Here is a 17903-nt window from a genome sequence, read left to right on the forward strand (position 1 = left end):
AAGCAAGTTTTCAACTTTCCTAAAAAGCAAAATAAAAGTATGCCTGTGAAATGACAGAAAATATATACAGCTATCCCTCGCTATCTGTGGGAGATTTAGTTCCAGCACTCTGCTCAGATACCAAAATCTGGATGCTCAATTTGCTTATATAAGATGGTACAGTACAGTCGGCCCTTTTTGTGCATGGGTTATGAGTCTGCAGATACTGGAGGCCAACTGCAGAGTCTCTGCTCCCAGTTCCTGGCCCAAAGCTCCCCAAATCTTTACAATCTTCTAAATGACAGAAGCAGCAGGAGCATCTTTTGTCCTAATGGATTCCCTGGTGGTTCCGATGGTAAAGAGTCTGCCTCCAATGTGGGAGACCCGGGTTTGATCCCTGGGTAGGGATGATCCACTGGAGAAGGAAATGGCAACCCACTCCAGTATTCTTGCCTGGGAAATCCCATGGACAGAAGAGCCTGATGGGCTACAGTCCATGGGGTCACAAAGAGTCAGACACAACTAAGCGACTTCCCTTTCTTTCTTTCTGTTCTTTGACCTTAGTTCTGACAAAAGTGGGCTTGCCAGGACATGCTAGTGGTAAAGAACCTGCCTGTCAATGCAGAAGACATAAGAAACATGGGTTTGATCCCTGGGTCTGGAAGATCCCCTGGAAGAGGGCAAGGCAATCTACTCCCATTCCTGCCTGGAGAATTCCATGGACAGAGGAGCCTGGCGGGCTACAGTCCATAGGGTCACAAAGAGTTAGACATGACTGAAGCAACTTAGTGCTTACACGCACACACACACACACACACACACACAAAGCTGCCTTGGAATTTCCTAGGTGACAATAATATCTTGTTGTAACAAGGTGACTCTTAGTCAGCTCCTAAATGGGGACGGGTCACCAGAAAGATCAAACCATGATTAAATGCTTGAAACTTTCACCACCACTCTCCACCCTCCAGGAAGGGGAGAGGGACTAGAAGTGGAGTTAATGATGGGCCATGCCTCCGTGATGAAGCCTCCATAAAAATACCAGAGGACAGGCTTTGGTGGGGTTCTAGGGAGCTGGAGTGCCCAGAGAGGGCATGGGAGTTCCAACCCATACTTGGCCCTAAGTATCTCTTCCATATGAAGTTCATTTTTACGCTTTATCATACCCTTTTACAATAAACCAGTAAATGTAAATAGGTGTTGCCCTGAATTCTGTGAGCCATTCTAGCAAATTTTCAAACCTAAGGAGAAAGTCATGGGAACCCAGATTTACAGTCCATCAGTCAGAAATAGAGGTTGCAGCCTGAGACTTGTGAATGGCACCTGAAGTTTGGAAGGGCCAGTCTTGTGGGACTGAGCCCACTATCTCTAGGCAGATAGTGTCAGAACTGAATTAAATGACAGCAGCAGTTTTCAACCTTTCTGGCAGCAGGAACTGGTTTTGTGGAAGACAATTATCCCATGGACCAGGGGTTGGGGGACAGTTTCGGGATGATTCAAGTGCACTACATTTATTGTGCACTTTACTTCCATTATTATTACATCAGCTCCACCTCAGATTATCAGGCGTTAGATGCCAGAGGTTGGGGACCCCTGAATTACAGGACACCAAGCTGGTGCTGAAGAGAATCACTTGGTATAGGGGAAAAAAGCCCATATATCTGGTGTTGGTAGTGTTGAGCGTGGTGGTGTGAGAGCTAACGGGAGACAGAGGAGGAGTGTGTTTTTTCCTAAGGTCTTCTTGGAAGGGGGCCTGATAAGAACAGCATGACCAGTAGGAAGATATTGCCATAACTTGGCATGAGTTTAGAAAGGTCTGGCCTGGATCATAAAAAGGGAAATGGAAAGAGCAGGAAGCAGAGCACAGGAAAACTAGTCAGCAAATCCCACGACGGAGGCAAGATGGGGAAAGGGAAGCATTTCAGTCCTTTCCACAGGTTTGTTTCTGGATAACTGGAAGACTGTTTTTACTCTTAAAAGCAATTTATCGATCCATCCATACAACAAATGTTCACTGGCACTACCATACAGGAATTCTCAACCTCATAAAAAGGAACACTGCTTATGTTTCTGAGCCCTTTCAGTTTATTGAGTCCCTGTTATGTTTCAGAATCTATGCAGGCACTGAGTTAGGATAAAAAAGACAGTCTCTACCCTGAACTGATGAGGAGGTAGAAAATAAAATTTAATGTTTCTTCAGCAGCATCTGTGCATTTAAAGAAAACTGCTCCCTCACTATTGCCTCAAGATCCCTCTTTGTCCTAACTCCAAACAGGGTTTGGGCCCCACACAGATGGAAAGATCTGGCCAGATCCACTGGTCTTAAGTGGCCAAAATAAGGGCAGAATTTACAAGTTTCTCTTCTTAAATTAAGTCACTTTATTTTACTACTTTTAAAAAAAAAAAATCTGATCTTAAGCATTTCATTATACAACATAGACATTTTCTTTGATCCTATTTTGAGGATTTTGAGTTTAAAAAAACATTATCAAGAATTTAGTTGGAAATTTTATTACAATGAAGGAAGAGACAGCCTAAAAAAAATACCCACTAAAAACCCAAATTAGGTCCTGAAGAAAACACTGCAAGACAATAGGATGGTTGTTTGAACAGTAGGGCAGGACTGCTATATCCGGGGATTTCCACTTACCTCTCTCTAAAAGAATTCCAAAATAAACTATCTTATCTGCACTTCATCCCTGCCTTTCTCAATCTTCCCTTACCCAGAAGCCAAAGTGGGCACAAATCAACTTATACCAAGCCAGGCAGGAATCCTTCCCTTTCTCTGCCCAATAAATCAGAGTTGTCAGGAGTTGCCTCAAACAGTCTCACTCTTTCTCTCTGTACCCCTGGAGTTTCTAAAATGGAAATAAAAGTACTTCCCTCATAGGGTTGTTTGGAGGATTAAATCATTGAGTTTGTTTATCCAAAGATGAGGATCCAGCTAATTCACACATCTGAATGAATTGATGCTAACTTAAGACCTAAAGTCCAACTTTTAAAAAATCTATGTGCATAGACAGGGGCACTCTGATAACCAAGGTAGAAATATCTTGCAAGGAAAAGCAAAATCAGAACATGACAAAAAGGAGTATTGGAAAATCAGAGTTTTAAATAAAAAGACATATAAAACAAACTGTTGGCATCAATTCCCATATGTCCTTAGGATTGTATGATCATACGTTCTTAAACTAATACTATTTGTGTTGCTGAGGCAGGACATTTCACCTCTCTGGAGAAGAGAACATCCCTGCAATTCTCTCTCTCAATGTTGTCCTTTAGGCTAAAGATATTTTGGTTAAAAGGATGCTCTAAATGCAGCTTAAAATCAACAAAAATTATTTCCTAAATAGCTTTCAAGTCATCCCAAACTGATCCAGATATATTGGGGTGCACTAAATTATGAATTATTAATTAAAAGACTCACTCATCAGGACTTCCTGGTGGTCCAGAGGTTAAGTATCCACCTGCCAATACAGAGGATACAGGTTTGATCCCTAGTCTGGGAAGATCCCATATGCTGAGCAGGAAATAAACAACTACTGAGTCTGCACTCTAGAGCCTGTGCTCCACAACAAGAGAAGCCGCTGTGATGAGAAGCCCTCACACCTCAACAAAGAGTAGCCACTACTTGTCAGAACTAGAGAGAGCCTGTGGGCAGCAACAAGGCCCAGAGAAGCCATAAAACAACAACAACAACAACAACAACAACTCACTCACTGACCTCAAGGGGTTTATAATCAAATTAAGGAATCAATATTCAAGTTTTACAAATATTAGCAAATAAACAAGACATCAAATAAATGTTTACTAAGTCACACTGCACCGATACTAAGGATCAAGCAGAACAGAAGTAATCTGAGATGGCTTTGGAGGGATGGGGGACTCAGGTCAGGGTGGAGGAAGGGAAGAATCTGAATCAATGGAAGAAAAGGCACAGAATGAATATGAAGTCTTTGCTTTACAAAGTCTATGTTCTTTCTTTAACTTTAGTCCTGACTTTGCAACCTTGAACAAGTCACTTATTACCTTTACCTTTCAATAAATCCACAATTACTAAGAATCTACTGTATATAAAGTATTGTACATCATTTAAATAATGTAGATTTTCCAAGTTAAGAAATGGGGGTGGGGGAGGGGCTTTAAGATTAAAGAAGACACAGCTCAAAACTAAACCCCAATCTCACATCATCTTGGTTATAAAACAATGAAACAACTGAAACCTGTTCTCTTAAAGAGAATTTTTAAAACTTGTTGTTGCTATTTCACCATTCATCAATTAAAATCAAACTCAGCATGAAACCTACATTAAACACATGTGTAACTTTTACTTAGATCAGTCCTAGTGTGGGAAAAAAATATTTTTACATGAAAATTTCAGAACCCTGCTCCATTCTTCTCCCATTTGAAAACCATAGTTGTCTTTCGCCACTAAAAACAGTACTTAATTCGACAGCTGTAGAAATAGCCTGAGCCCTTCAATAGCTCATTTATGATAAAGCATTGAATTTATCTACCAAAAACACAACACATGCATGGGCACTTCCTTTTGCCCTGTGTATTCTAAATCTCTGCCAAATGCAGAGGAAAGAAAGTACAGATGGACAGGATATCCTGAAATTATTTGGTTTGCCTTATGTCGTTCCAGAGAGAAATCCAGTGCCTGATTCACAGTGAGAAATTCAAATTAAGTAGAAATATCTAGGATAGTCAGTCCTGGGGCTAAAGGCAGGCATTCCTCACCAGTGGTTCACTAGGGAAGCTTGGAAGGATGGCTTTGCCTAAAGGGAAATCAAGAAATCTTGGCTTTCCAGAATTCACTTCCCTCATTCCATTAAGCTCTTGGCTTAAGAGAAAGTGATTAAGGATAAAAGCATGCATGCCATTTCTTAAGAACACTAACAGGAACCAAGTACCTCAAAACCTATTTCATGAAATTATAACTGACTGAATTTAGAGTTGTGGAGGCATTTGAATATGCTTGTGTATTTGGACACAATTCCTTTTTAAAAAAATTTTTTTTTGGTATGCAGGATCTTAGTTTCCAGACCAGGGATTGAACCTGTACCCCCTGCATTGGAAAAATGGAGTTTTAACCACAGACATCCAGGGAAGTCCTAAAAACAACTCTTAATAGTACTATATATATATTAAGTCATTGCACATCCAATACATTTCAGTAAATACCACAGAGGACCTAATAGTATGTGTTTGATACTATGCTTGGTACTGAGACTATACTGGCTTTTTTGTGATGCCAAACAACTTAATCACTATACACCTGTTAGTTCATCTATGTAAATATGTGAAATATGCATAGCTATGTTGAAGATTTAAAGAGCCAATGAATATAAAGTCCTGAGCCTCCATTCAAATCATAGCTTTCTTTTCCTTCTTCTTTTTTAAATGATTACATTGGTAAACAAGACACGCAGCCCTGTAATCTTGAAGCTCTAACAGAAGACACAGACAATGGCCCAACATAGTGACAGTGATAATGATGATAAGGATCTAATAATAGCAGCTAATACTTGTTTAGACATTACTATGAGCAAGGCACTATTCTAAGCACATAGCTCATCAATCAATCCTTGTAACAACCCTCTGAAGTAACTGACTAGGGCCATGGTGAAAAAGTGAAAGTGTTTTAAGTCGCTCAGTTGTGTCTGACTCTTCGTGAACCCATGGACTGTAGCCTGTCAGGCTCCTCTGTCCATGGAATTTTTCAGGCAAGAATACTGGAGTGGGCAGCCATTCCCTTCTCTAGGGGATCTTCATAACCCAGGGATCAAACCCAAGTCTCCTGCATTGCAGGAGATTTACCATCTGAGCCACCAGGGAAGCCCCAGGGTCATGGCAGTTGATATTCAAATATGTGGGAATTATCCTCTAAATCTCATTCCTGAATGGCTGGAAAAGCACCTTCTAGGAATTAATAATATTAAGCAGGTAAAATGACCCAAGGTTGTGGGGTTGGGACAGTAAAAGAAGTTCTGAGCAAAACAAATTCACAGGTAGGAATGCCCAGAGCAGAGAATGCACATGGATGACCAAAGAACTGGGAAGAAGCTCAGTTCTGGTGATGTCTGTGAGGCCACCAGCAATGTATAAATTCCTGTGTTAGGAAAAGCAGCCACTGAATAGATAGAAAAACAGAGGTGTTCTCAGGAAAGGCAGGGTATCCTCAGTGTGACAGGAGTTCCTTGGTTGGTAATCTGCCAGAGAAGCCCACCTGTTAGCAGCAGCCTGTACTGGGGAATCCTCTGAACCGGCTTGAGCAGGTAGTGCTTGAGGGCCAGATTAGCACAGCGTGGGCTCATCTGAAAGGAAAGGTATCCAAAGTAAACACGCACATTTTCCTCCGAAGCAAGAGACCCAGACTCAAGCGCTCGGGAAGCCAAGTTTTAAATAGCCAGCAACTCCGGGAGGGGGTTCATGGAGATACTCCCTTTATTTTAAGGCACAACTCCTATGCTGAGAGAGAAACCAGAGCCGACTTACCACGGAGCCCACCCTCTCTTGCAGGTAGGTCTCCGAAACCACTGACTCGTGAGGAAATTCACAGCCCAGAAATAAAACTACTGGGAACTGGATTCAAATAAACATCAGAGTCTGTTGTCAATATACTCATAATAACAACAGCTGGTACTGGGGAGAAGGCAAAAATTAAAGACAAGCTGAGAAACAGCCTTGCTAAGCAAACCTCTTATAAGCCTAAAGAATGTAAACTTTCTCAGATGAATGGCTACAAAGGACAGCCCCAAATCTCATTGTCTATGGAAACATTTGATTCTGGAACCCTTCTGACTTGACCATGAGGACATTTGATTCTGCCTTTAAAGTTGTTTTCTGTAGTCTGTATAACAGATACTGGTGCCCAATTCCGAGCCCCACCTCCAATCTCCGTAACAGGTATTTACCAAGCGGCGACAACAAAATGGCCAAGGGAAAATGTCCCTGCATCCTAAGATGTCCTGGGGTTCTTACATAGCTCAAGCGGGAAGGGAAGAGCTTTTTCAAATTTGTTCAGAGGGTTCTATTTGTTTCTATATATGTACCTCCAGGGTCTGGTATGCAGAATAATTATGAAAACATAATGATAATGCATATTAAGAAAGCATCTGTTGTGCAAGCATCATTAGACATTGGACAGCTAACTTTCCCTGGTCTTATGTTTTTTTTTTTTTGCTCCCAAGGCAACAGAACAACTCACTGGACAGTGATGAGAACCTGGGCCACAGCTCTCTATATATGTCATACTTCCATTCTTAACAGCATGAAGACTTCAGAAGAAAGGAAAAGAGGGAAGTAAGGTCGACACATAATTTCAAAGTTTAATTATCATACAAATTAGAAGAAATAGCAATACCTTAATACTTCTAAAACTTTCCTAGTTTGGTGTAAATGGAATTTACTGATAGTTTTAGCTTTAAAACAGAGAAGTGGTAGCAAAACAGAGGATGGTAGCAAAAATACCTCAAATTCTCTAACAACAGCAGCAAAACCTGGGTTTTTCTTGCACTGCTCATCCAACAAAGCTAAATTCTTATCAAATTCTTTGATGTATGTGGAATACATTTTTAGATATGGTCCCTTCTTTACAAAGATATCAGCAATTCTTTGTTGTTCCGTCCTAATGAGTAAGAAAGGATAGACAAGAAAAAGAGTCATTACAGTATCCAAAATATATCCACTGATAAGCAGAGTCCCATTTTCAACCCATCAGCTTACCTTTTTTTACTCTTCTTGTAAGAAATATTCCCAAATGCCCACTCTTTCCCATTTCGATTGTCACCATTATATTTTGCCTGGACTCTGCCAGTCCTGACTGGTCTCCCTGCTTTTACCATTTCCTGCTTCCGTACAGCCAGAGACTTCAGAAAATTCAGATGAATTTCTAAGATAATTTTTTGTAAGAAGAATGATAAAGTATGGACAGGGAAATTCTTTGTAATTACATTTTATTTTAGCATGCCTTTAAAAGATAGCTTTTAGTCACTCCTCAGGCCTTAAACTGTGTAATTATAATTTTAGTCATTCCTTAGCCCTTAAACTGTATAAGTATGAATTTTATACTTAGGCTGTAGTGAAGTATTAATCACTATTTAGCATATTTTCCCAACATGTAGAGGCAAGATATTTCCAAAACAGGCAGAGGTATTTTCCTGGATTATATATAAATAAAACTTAGAAGGAGATTTTTTTATCATGAAAGTAGGTGATACACCATGTTGTTGTTCTAATAATTTGGGGGTTACCCATGAACTTCAACAGTAAATCCAACCCCCTAAACCAAACTCTCCACACATTTCCAAAGATGTCACCAAACTTTCTATTACTGTCTAAATATCATAACGGGCTTCCCTGGTGGCTTAGATATCTGTCAAAAAGAATCTGCCTGCAATGTGGGAGACTGGGGTTTGATCCCTGGGTTGGGAAGATCCCCTGGAGAAGGAAATGGCTACCCATTCCAGGATTCTTGGCTGGAGAATTCCATGGACAGAAGAGCCTGGTGGGCTACAGTCCATGCGGTCGCAGAGTCGGACACGACTGAGTGACTAACACACAAATACCAGTAATGGCAGTCAACCTTTGGTATTCTTTTTCCGGTTGTGAAATCTACAGCATCTACAATGATGTCATATATGTGTAAATTTTCTAAACCAAACAGCAAAATCTCCCTATTCTCTCAGTTAACGGCCTCCTTTAGAAAATGCAGTTTCCTCTTTTTGAGGCTCAAAGACAGACATTTAAAAAGGTTTCCAACATGAATGTATCAAGTAAACCCTCCTCCCAGTCTCAAAAATCTTGATTATCAAAAGGCACCTATAGAAAGTTAAATTGGCCAAATATAGGCCCTTCCTGCTTTTGAGACAACATTACTAAAGAATTAAAAAATGTAGAGTACTGAGCTCAGTGCACCAGTGAATTCTGGCCATCTAACATGATCCATCTAGGGGACTTCCCTGGCAGTCCAGTGGTTAGGACTACAAGCCTCCTCTATGCAGGTTCAATCCCCAGTTGGGGAAATAAGATCATGCATGATGTGCTGTGTGACGAAAAATAAATAAATAAATAAAGTGATCAATCTACAGGTAATTGCCAAGAAAATTCAACATATTGAAAAAACACAATGTAAGGAACAACACATCTTTGTCACATGCAGGTCCCTTCTGCCTTTATCTAAAATTGGAAACTCTGGGAAAGCTGGTCGGCCCATTTTTACCAGTTTGACATTCTTTCCTCCAGTTCCTTCAGGAGATCCCGATTGAGCTCATACAGCTGAGGCAAGTAGTACAGGATCTGATTTAGGATCCGGTCCTCAATCACTGGTTTCCCAAGTTGCCTGGAAGCATGGGCTACTGCATCCCGGAAATCCTGTTATAGTTCAGAGCAGGAAAAACAATGTACACACACATACCACTTAATATAATGAAAAGCTTTTCCCCCAGTCACTCTCTTTACCACAACAATATAAACTGCAAACTGTATTTCGCATGTAGAATTCAAATTGAAAGCACCCACTTCCTCTTACCCCACTTACTTTTCCCCCAGTCACTCTCTTTACCACAACAATATAAACTGCAAACTGTATTTTGCATGTAGAATTCAAATTGAAAGCACCCACTTCCTCTTACCCCACTTCCTTGGATAAGAAAGTACACACACACACACACACACACAATCTTTTGGTTTGATCTCCAAACTTAGCAATTATATTAAGGAGGTATCTGGAAATTATATTGGAACTCTAAGTAGTCCTTAAAATTATTCCAATACCGCTATATGAACAAAATCCATTTATCTAAAAGTTCCCTGCTGCTTGCTGCTAAGTCGCTTCAGTCGTGTCCGACTCTGTGCGACCCCACAGACGGCAGTCCACCAGACTCCGCCGTCCCTAGGATTCTCCAGGCAAGAATACTGGAGTGGGTTGCCATTCCCTTCTCCAGTGCATGAAAGGGAAAAGTGAAAGTGAAGTCACTCAGTCATGTCCGACTCTTAGCGACCCCATGGACTGTAGCCTACCAGGCTCCTCCGTCCAGGGATTTTCCAGGCAAGAGTACTGGAGTGGGGTGCCATTGCCTTCTCCACTAAAAGTCCCCAGAAGATCTTAATTAATTTTACATTGGGAGCATCCTTTTGTCCACTTTCAGTAATTATTTGCCAACTGCTGGAACATTCTAACTGAGGCATTTGGAGGGTGGTACATTCTTGATAATCAGAGAATATTGGATCTAAGCCCTTGTTCCTGTTTTGCTGTATTTCATTGAGTTAGCTCTATTTTCCTCATCTGTTAAATGGGTTATAAGACTTTAATTAGATACCGCACACAAAGCTTTCTGCAATGTATTTGGCACACAGACTCAACAAAATATTTTAACTCTGGACTTGAAACTCTCTCTTCCCTCTATCCAACCTCCTCATAAATTCAACAGAATTTATACTTTATAGAAATTAAAAACTTTTCTCATCACACATTCTTTTTCCTTGACTTTCCCCTATAAGACTATTTATACTATGTTTTAAGACAGGTCCACCCTACCCCACCCTCTCTCTCCAGAGAACTTGGAAGGGGTGAGGCTGGAGATGGTATCTGGCCAGAATTCAATATATCTTGAGGCCTATCCTCAGGGGATAGGTAAGACAATAGTAAACTGTATCATAATCCTGAGGATTCAAAAAACTGTTCCTTCTTAGAAAGGAAATTTAATTGAAAACCTTAAAGCAAAGGTTGGGTAAAACAGACTCTTTACTAGGTTTTACCTTTTTTCTCCTTTCTAACTGCTTCCCTTCAGGAATTCACTGGGCAAATCAAAAAACAAAACAAAGACCCTGATTTCTTCCCTGATCCCTTTTAATGCCTACCGCGTACATACATACACTAACCATTAGTATCAGTATTTCTTGAGCTTCTTGTGAAGGACAACAAACTCGTATCTAATTTGAAAGTAAACAAAAGCTGCCAGAGTAATGAAAATAAAAACAACAGTCAACAAATGGGACCTAATTAAACTTTAAAAGTTTCTGCAAAGCAAAGGAAACCATAAACTAAAATAATCCACAGAATGGGAAAAAATATTTGCAAATAAAGTGACCTACAAAGGATTAATCTCCAAAGTATACAACTAGCTCATGCAGCGCTATGTCAAAGAAACAAACAATCCAATCAAAAAATGTACACAAGATCTAAATAGGTATTTCTCCAAAGAAGACATACAGATATCCAAAAGGCTCATGAAAAAATGCTCAACATCACCAATGATCAGAAAAATGCAAATTGAAACTACAGTGAAGTTTCACCTCATACTTTATTTTTTGGGGCTCCAAAATCACTGCAGATGGTGACTGCACCCATGAAATTAAAAGAAGCTTGCTCCTTGGAAGAAAAGCTATGACCAACCCAGACAGCATATTAAAAAGCAGAGACATTGCTTTGTCAACAAAGGTCCGTCTAGTCAAAGCTGTGGTTTTTCCAGTAGTCATGTACGGATGTGAGAGTTGGACGGTGAAGAAAGCTGAGCGCCGAAGAATTGATGCTTTTGAACTGTGGTGTCGGAGAAGACTCTTGAGAGTCCCTTGGACTGCAAGGAGATCCAACCAGTCCATTCTAAAGGAGATCAGTCCTGAATATTCATTGGAAGGATTGATGTTGAAGCTGAAACTCCAATACTTTGGCTACCTGATACGAAGAACTGACTCACTGGAAAGGACCCAGATGCTAGGAAAGATTGAAGGCAGGAGGAGAAGGGGACGACAGAGGATGAGATGGTTCGATGGCATCACTGACTCAATGGACCTAAGTTTGAGTAAGCTCCGGGAGTTGGTGATGGACAGGGAGGCCTGAAGTGCTGCAGTCCATGGGGTCGCAAAAAGTCGGACACAACTGATCGACTGAACTGAACTGAATCACCTCATACAGGTCAGGATGGCATCATCAAAATATCTACAAATAAAAAATGCTCGAGAGGCTGTGGAGAAAAGGGAACCCTCCTATACTTTGGGTGGGAATGTAAATTGGTAGAGCTACTAGGGGAACAGTATGGATGTTCCTTAAAATACTAAAAACAGAACTACCATACGATCCAGCAATCCCATTCCTGGGCCTCTACCAGGAGAAAATCATACTTCAAAAGGATACATGCAAATGTTCATTGCAGCACTATTTGCAATAGTCAAGACATGGAGGGGACTTTCCTAGTAGTTAAGTGGTTCAGATCCTTGTTTCCACTGCAGAAGGCAAGGGTTTAACCCCTGGTTGAGGAACCAGATTTTGTGATTCTGCATGTCACCCAGCACAACCAAAGGGAAAAAAAAGAAAAAATGACTCCTCTTCTAAGGTGTATTTTAGGCAAGTCAAATCCTATGCTCAACAAGTGCTAATAAATCCTTCACTTAGTCCTCAGTGTGCTCAGTTGTTAAGCTGTGTCCAGCTCTTTGTGATCCCATGGACTGTAGCCCACCCAAGGAATTTTCCAGGCAAGAATACTGGAGTGAGTTACCATTTCCTCCTGCAGGGGATCTTTCCGTGTCTCCTGTGTCTCCTGCATTGAAAGGTGGATTCTTTACCACTGAGCTACCTGGGAAGCCCTCAGTACCTGGGACTAACTTTATCAGCCCCAAATAGTCATAGTAACCCAAAGGAACCAAACTACTTCCACCAGTAACTAAAGAACTACTTTTACAACTAATTACTGTAATATAAAATAAGAACTCATTACTTGTATAAACTAAAATCCAGAAAACCACACAAAACAGCTCCACAAACCAAATGGATTGGGGCCAAATTCCACCTCCCAACAGCTTGTTTTTATCAGCACTCACATATAGTAAGAGAAAATAGAGCTAATTTAACATTTTTGACGGTCATCAGGATTTCCATCAGGCAGAACTATAGAAGAATGTATTTACATATCACAAATAACATCCTGAATTGTAAATGTACTCAAAGCACTATAGTTAAACATCTTCTATGACATTTTTCATTTTCCCAGTTTAACAACTAATATAATTAAGATGAAGATGCAAGGTTCCTTTTTCAGCAAAACAAGAAGCACTGTCCTTTCTTCTGATAGGTTAAATGATGAGTATGTTTGTCCCTTGGCAGCAGATGACTTTTATTTTCCAGTTAGAAGGCATTTCCTCAGCCAGGACAGTGACAGCAGACATTAGCTGCTAAGTAGCTTAAGGACCTGTTTGACACAGCTTTAGCTAGACTCTGCATTCCATGTCTGCCACCACTGCCAAAAAGGAAACTGGTTTATTTAAGACACAGTCAACAGAGACCAGCTAGTATGCTGCGCTGACGAGTAAGGTGGTCACCTCTAACTGGAGGTCCCTGACACACACCTGGCAAAACTGTGGTTTTTGTTTTGAGTACTACTGGGTAATGTCAGCAGTTTTGGAGGAATGAATGGCCCAAGATGCCATTTTCTGGGGTTGTACTGTGCTCCTTTGAAGAAAAGCTATGACAAACCTAGACAGCACATTAAAAAGCAGAGACATTACTTTGCCAACAAAGGTCCGTCTAGTCAAAGCTATGGTTTTTCCAGTAGTCATGTATGGGTGTGAGAGTTGGATAATAAACAAACTGAGCACCAAAGAATTGATGCTTTTTAACTGTGGTGTTGGAGAAGACTCTTGGAGTCCCTTGGACTGCAAGATCAAACCAGTCAATCCTAAAGAAAACCAGTCCTGAATATTCACTGAAAGGACTGATGCTGAAGCTGAAGCTCCAATACTTTGGCCATCTGATTTGAAGAGCCAACTCATTGGAAAAGACCTTGATGCTGGGGAAGATTGATGGCAGGAGGAGAAGGGGACAACAGAGGATGAGATAGATGGCATCACCAACTCAATGGACATGAGTTTGAGTAGGCTCCGGGAGTTGGTGATGGACAGGGAAGCCTGGCATGCTGCAGTCCATGGGGTCACAAAAAGTCAGACATGACTGAGCGACTGAACTGAATTATGAGGCATGCAGGATCTTAGTTCCCAAACCAGGGATTGAACCCATGACCCCTGTAATGGAAGCACTGGGTCTTAACCATTGAACCACCAGGGAAGTCTGCCATGACGTTGTTTTTTTTTATAAAATTATGAGAGCATGCCAAAATAAAAGAGAAATATAATAATTATAAGAACAAAAGAAGAATGTTTATGATGGCCTTCTTAACTGCACAGGGCAGCCCTGGCCCCCATCTCATTTCCCCACCCTGTGGGCCACCATCCCCTGAAAGCCATGTGCAGTGGCCACAGTTCCAGATGTAACTAAGTCACACAGGAACTACACACAATCTAACTTCTCAGCTCTTCATGAACTTCAACCACTGCCAAACATGTGCCACTGGAAGGAGAAAAGAAAAATTTTTTTTAATAGAAAGGATGATTACAACATATGTCTGGTTATTCTTCTAAATGCTAACAGCCAGGATAATTTGGGAAAGTGTGGTGACACTTAAGAGCCAGCGGCAAAACTATTTTGGGGCAGAAGAATCTAAAGTCGCCAACACCCCCTTGATTAGATCAGTGAGGACACAGCCCATAGGACTGGTACTTTCAGTTAGATCCAGAGTATACTTTTTCACACTGGAAAAGCTGAGGAATTAAAATACATGGGGTGAGGGGAGCTATAGTATAAAAATGTTAGGTGATGGCGTCCCTGGTGGTTCAGTGGTAAAGAATCGGCCTGCCAATGCAGGTGACAGGGGTTTGATCCCTGGTCTGGGAAGATCCCACATGCTGTGGAGCACCTAAGCCTGAGTACAAGTACTGAGCCTGTGCTCTAGAGCCCAGGAGACAGAATTACTGAAGCCCACATGCCCTAGAGCCCATGTCCCACGAGAGAAGCCCACGTATAGCCAGTAGAGAGGAGCCCCCACTTGCTGCAACTAGAGAAAAAGCCCATGCAGCAACAAAGTCCCAGCACAGTCAAAAATAAACAAATAAATAAAAATAAAATTATTAAAAAAAGTTAGGTAAATGAGTGAGTTTTTTTAAAATATCAACGACATATACTTCAGTCTATTCTTCTAACATAAAAGCCTACCAAAGAGTCTGTATGCAAAACTAAACCACCTATACTTTAGTTCCTAATCACCATCAACCTGGCCTTTTTAGAAATATAAATGGGTGTCTTGATTAAAAAGTGTAGTATAATATTATTCTTAATAATTTGAAGAAAACCTACAAATAAGAACCAGTTCAACTTAAAAATACTCGGTTCCTGTGAGGTATTAACATACTAGTCTTACCACCTCTGATCTCCTGGGCAAAAGCAAGCAAAAATCAATGCAAACAAAATTGAGACTGAACATTTTAACGTAATGAAGCACAAAACAGATGGCCTTGTTCATCAGGTCAGACTTTATATCCCCAGGGCCAAAGAGAAGCAAGTGACTTAATGACCAGCTGTCCTGACTGGCATGACCTGACCTTAGGGCATTACTTAACCACTATGATGACACAGTGAATTACAAAGACCAAATGGATATATGGGCAGACAAGGGGCTCTGTAGAGCTCCCTGCCTATATGAAGGGCACGAATCACTTCATATTAAGCAAAAGCAAAGGAGCTGCTAAGATCAGAGAGCTTTGACAAATATGCAAAAGGCAGTGTGATGCTATGAAGTAAAAGTAGGGATGGGGGGTAGGCTCCACATTAACAACTTGATTTTGTTCTAAAATGAAAATATTTGACCAAGGAAGTTACTCCTCCCTTTCTCTATGTTCAGACCCGGTGATAATCTGAAAGCAAGCCAATAAACTCAAAGATACACCATTGCCTATACAGCACAGCAGACATTCCAAGTAACAACTTTTAATCAATTTCTGAACATTCACTTAGCACGTGGGTTCAAAGGGACCAGAATTTAAAGTCTGGCTTTGCCATTTAGTAAGGGGGTGCTTTTGGCAGTTAGGTCACTTTCTTCATTTAAAAAACAGACATGACACCCATTTGATAGGGTTGTTATGAGGACTGAAACAGATAATCTATGTAACTTAGCATGTGCAAGGTGCACAGAGAGCACTCAGTAGACGGCCATTTATTTCATTAAAGGAGATTTAGTTATTTTAAATGATCACATGACCACCATTTACAATCACAAGTCTCTAGAAGCTTGGAAAAAGAGCTCTCAAACAGAGGTCTATAAACAGAAGGAAACATCAAAGCAAGGTGAAGAAAACCAACAGTCCAGTGGCAAGACAAAGACACGTTCAACAATGAACTTCATTCAGTGAAGGAAGCCACTCAAAACTGAAGGTGTGGTGTCCATGTCAACATACACTACAGGAGGATGCTTCACAACTAAAAAACAAATAATAATTAAATAGTTCACAAAACTGAAAAGAGACAGTGTATTTGGTAAAACAAGACAGTCATTTTAATATGGTAACAACTGGAGGCTCCTATGAGGAAGTCTTTTATTCTTTTTATAATGCACTTTTTTTTAAAAAGATATATTCTATTTACTAACAAACACCTGAATTTCCAAAGTAATTCTACCTCTAACTCTATGGATTTTAACTGGGAGTCTTCTCAAATCTTCAAGGTAATGTATTTCCCAGCCTAAGGAAATTGGTGGAACAAAGATGCCTCATTACAAGTACCACTTACCTACAACTTAACCAGCCCATCTTTGTTCGAAAGACTTCAAAGTCTCTGATCATTCTCTCTTAGAATGTATTATTTAAATCATGCTGCTTAGACATTTATAAAATAAGTTTATAGATACATCTATTAAACCAGTCTCCCAGCAGACAGCAAATCAGATAATAAAAAGAAAACAAAACCAAAAAAACATTGTATCATTTGTACTTAATTATATTAGATGTCTAAGGTGTTTTATCTTGAAAATGGTACTTATAAACAATATTATAGCAGCCTCTGGATTGGACAACTTCTGATACAAAAAAGGAAATGAAATATAATTAACTAGAGCTCTACCAAACCAAGAATTATTCGTCACTTTCCTATCATTCATTTAATAGATATTAATTTAGTGGGATAACTAAACAAAACAGACAAAAATCCCTGCTTTCACGGAGCTTACTTTCTAATGGAAGAAGAAACCTAGTAAGGTATTTTTCAGGAATTCTATTTTGACTGATTTGAGTAAAAGCTTACTTGGTAACAACAAAATTAAATAGTACAGATTTTAACTGATACAAATAATTCTAAATAACAGCACATTAATCTGAAGAATGTCCACTTCACCTGAAGCTAACACTAATTAAGTGCCTAACGTCAATTTTGTATGATCACATTTAACCATTGCACCAAATGTGGTTATTATTCCCATTTTCAAGAAGAAACCAAGGCTTGATTAAATTGTCCAAGAGCACAGTTAGTGGCAGAAGCACAATTCTTAACCACTAGCCAATTAGTCACATTCATTCATTCAATAACATTTACTGGGGGCCTTCCACAAAACAGGAATGATGGGAAACTCAGAAGATATCCCTGGGTTGGGAAGGTCCCCTGGGAAAGGGAATGGCAACTCACTCCAGTATTCTTGCCTGGAGAATCCCATGGATAGAGGAGCCTGGCAGGCTACAGCCCATGGGGTCACAAAGAGTTGGACATAACTGAGCAATTAACACTTTCACTTTTTTTTCTTTTCTGAAACTATAGGATCGCTGCCCTCATCTAGCTTACACTTTAGAAAGTGAAGTAAAGTGAAAGTTGCTATTTGTTGCTGTTGTTTAGTCACTAAGTCATGTTTGACTCTTTTACAACCCCATGGACTGTAGCCCACCAGGGTCCTCTGCCCATGGGATTTCCCAGGCAAGAATACTGGAGTGGGTTGCCATTCCCTTCTCCAAGGGATCTTCCTGACCTAGCAATTAAACCTACACTTCCTTCATTGGCAGGCAATTCTTTACCACTGAGTCACCTGATGCTGCTGCTGCTAAGTCGCTTGATG

The 17903-nt window shown here is 40.3% G+C and overlaps 1 protein-coding gene across 3 annotated transcripts in view; it reads right to left on the bottom strand.

Annotated features, from left to right (window-relative positions):
* FGD6 (FYVE, RhoGEF and PH domain containing 6) overlaps positions 1–17903 on the bottom strand; it is a 101462-nt gene that overhangs the window by 31926 nt on the left and 51633 nt on the right. For all 3 annotated transcript variants that reach the window (XM_081592175.1, XM_081592176.1, XM_081592174.1), the window contains exons 6-8: positions 9206–9357; positions 7456–7612; positions 6212–6299 (exon numbers count right to left, since the gene is read on the bottom strand). In XM_081592175.1, coding sequence (XP_081448301.1) covers positions 6212–6299; positions 7456–7612; positions 9206–9357 — 397 coding nt within the window. The remainder of the gene's footprint in view (positions 1–6211; positions 6300–7455; positions 7613–9205; positions 9358–17903) is intronic.

This window comes from Giraffa tippelskirchi, chromosome 4, assembly GCF_054371585.1.
Source record: "Giraffa tippelskirchi isolate mGirTip1 chromosome 4, T2T-mGirTip1v1.2.pri, whole genome shotgun sequence".
Lineage (NCBI taxonomy): Eukaryota > Metazoa > Chordata > Mammalia > Artiodactyla > Giraffidae > Giraffa > Giraffa tippelskirchi.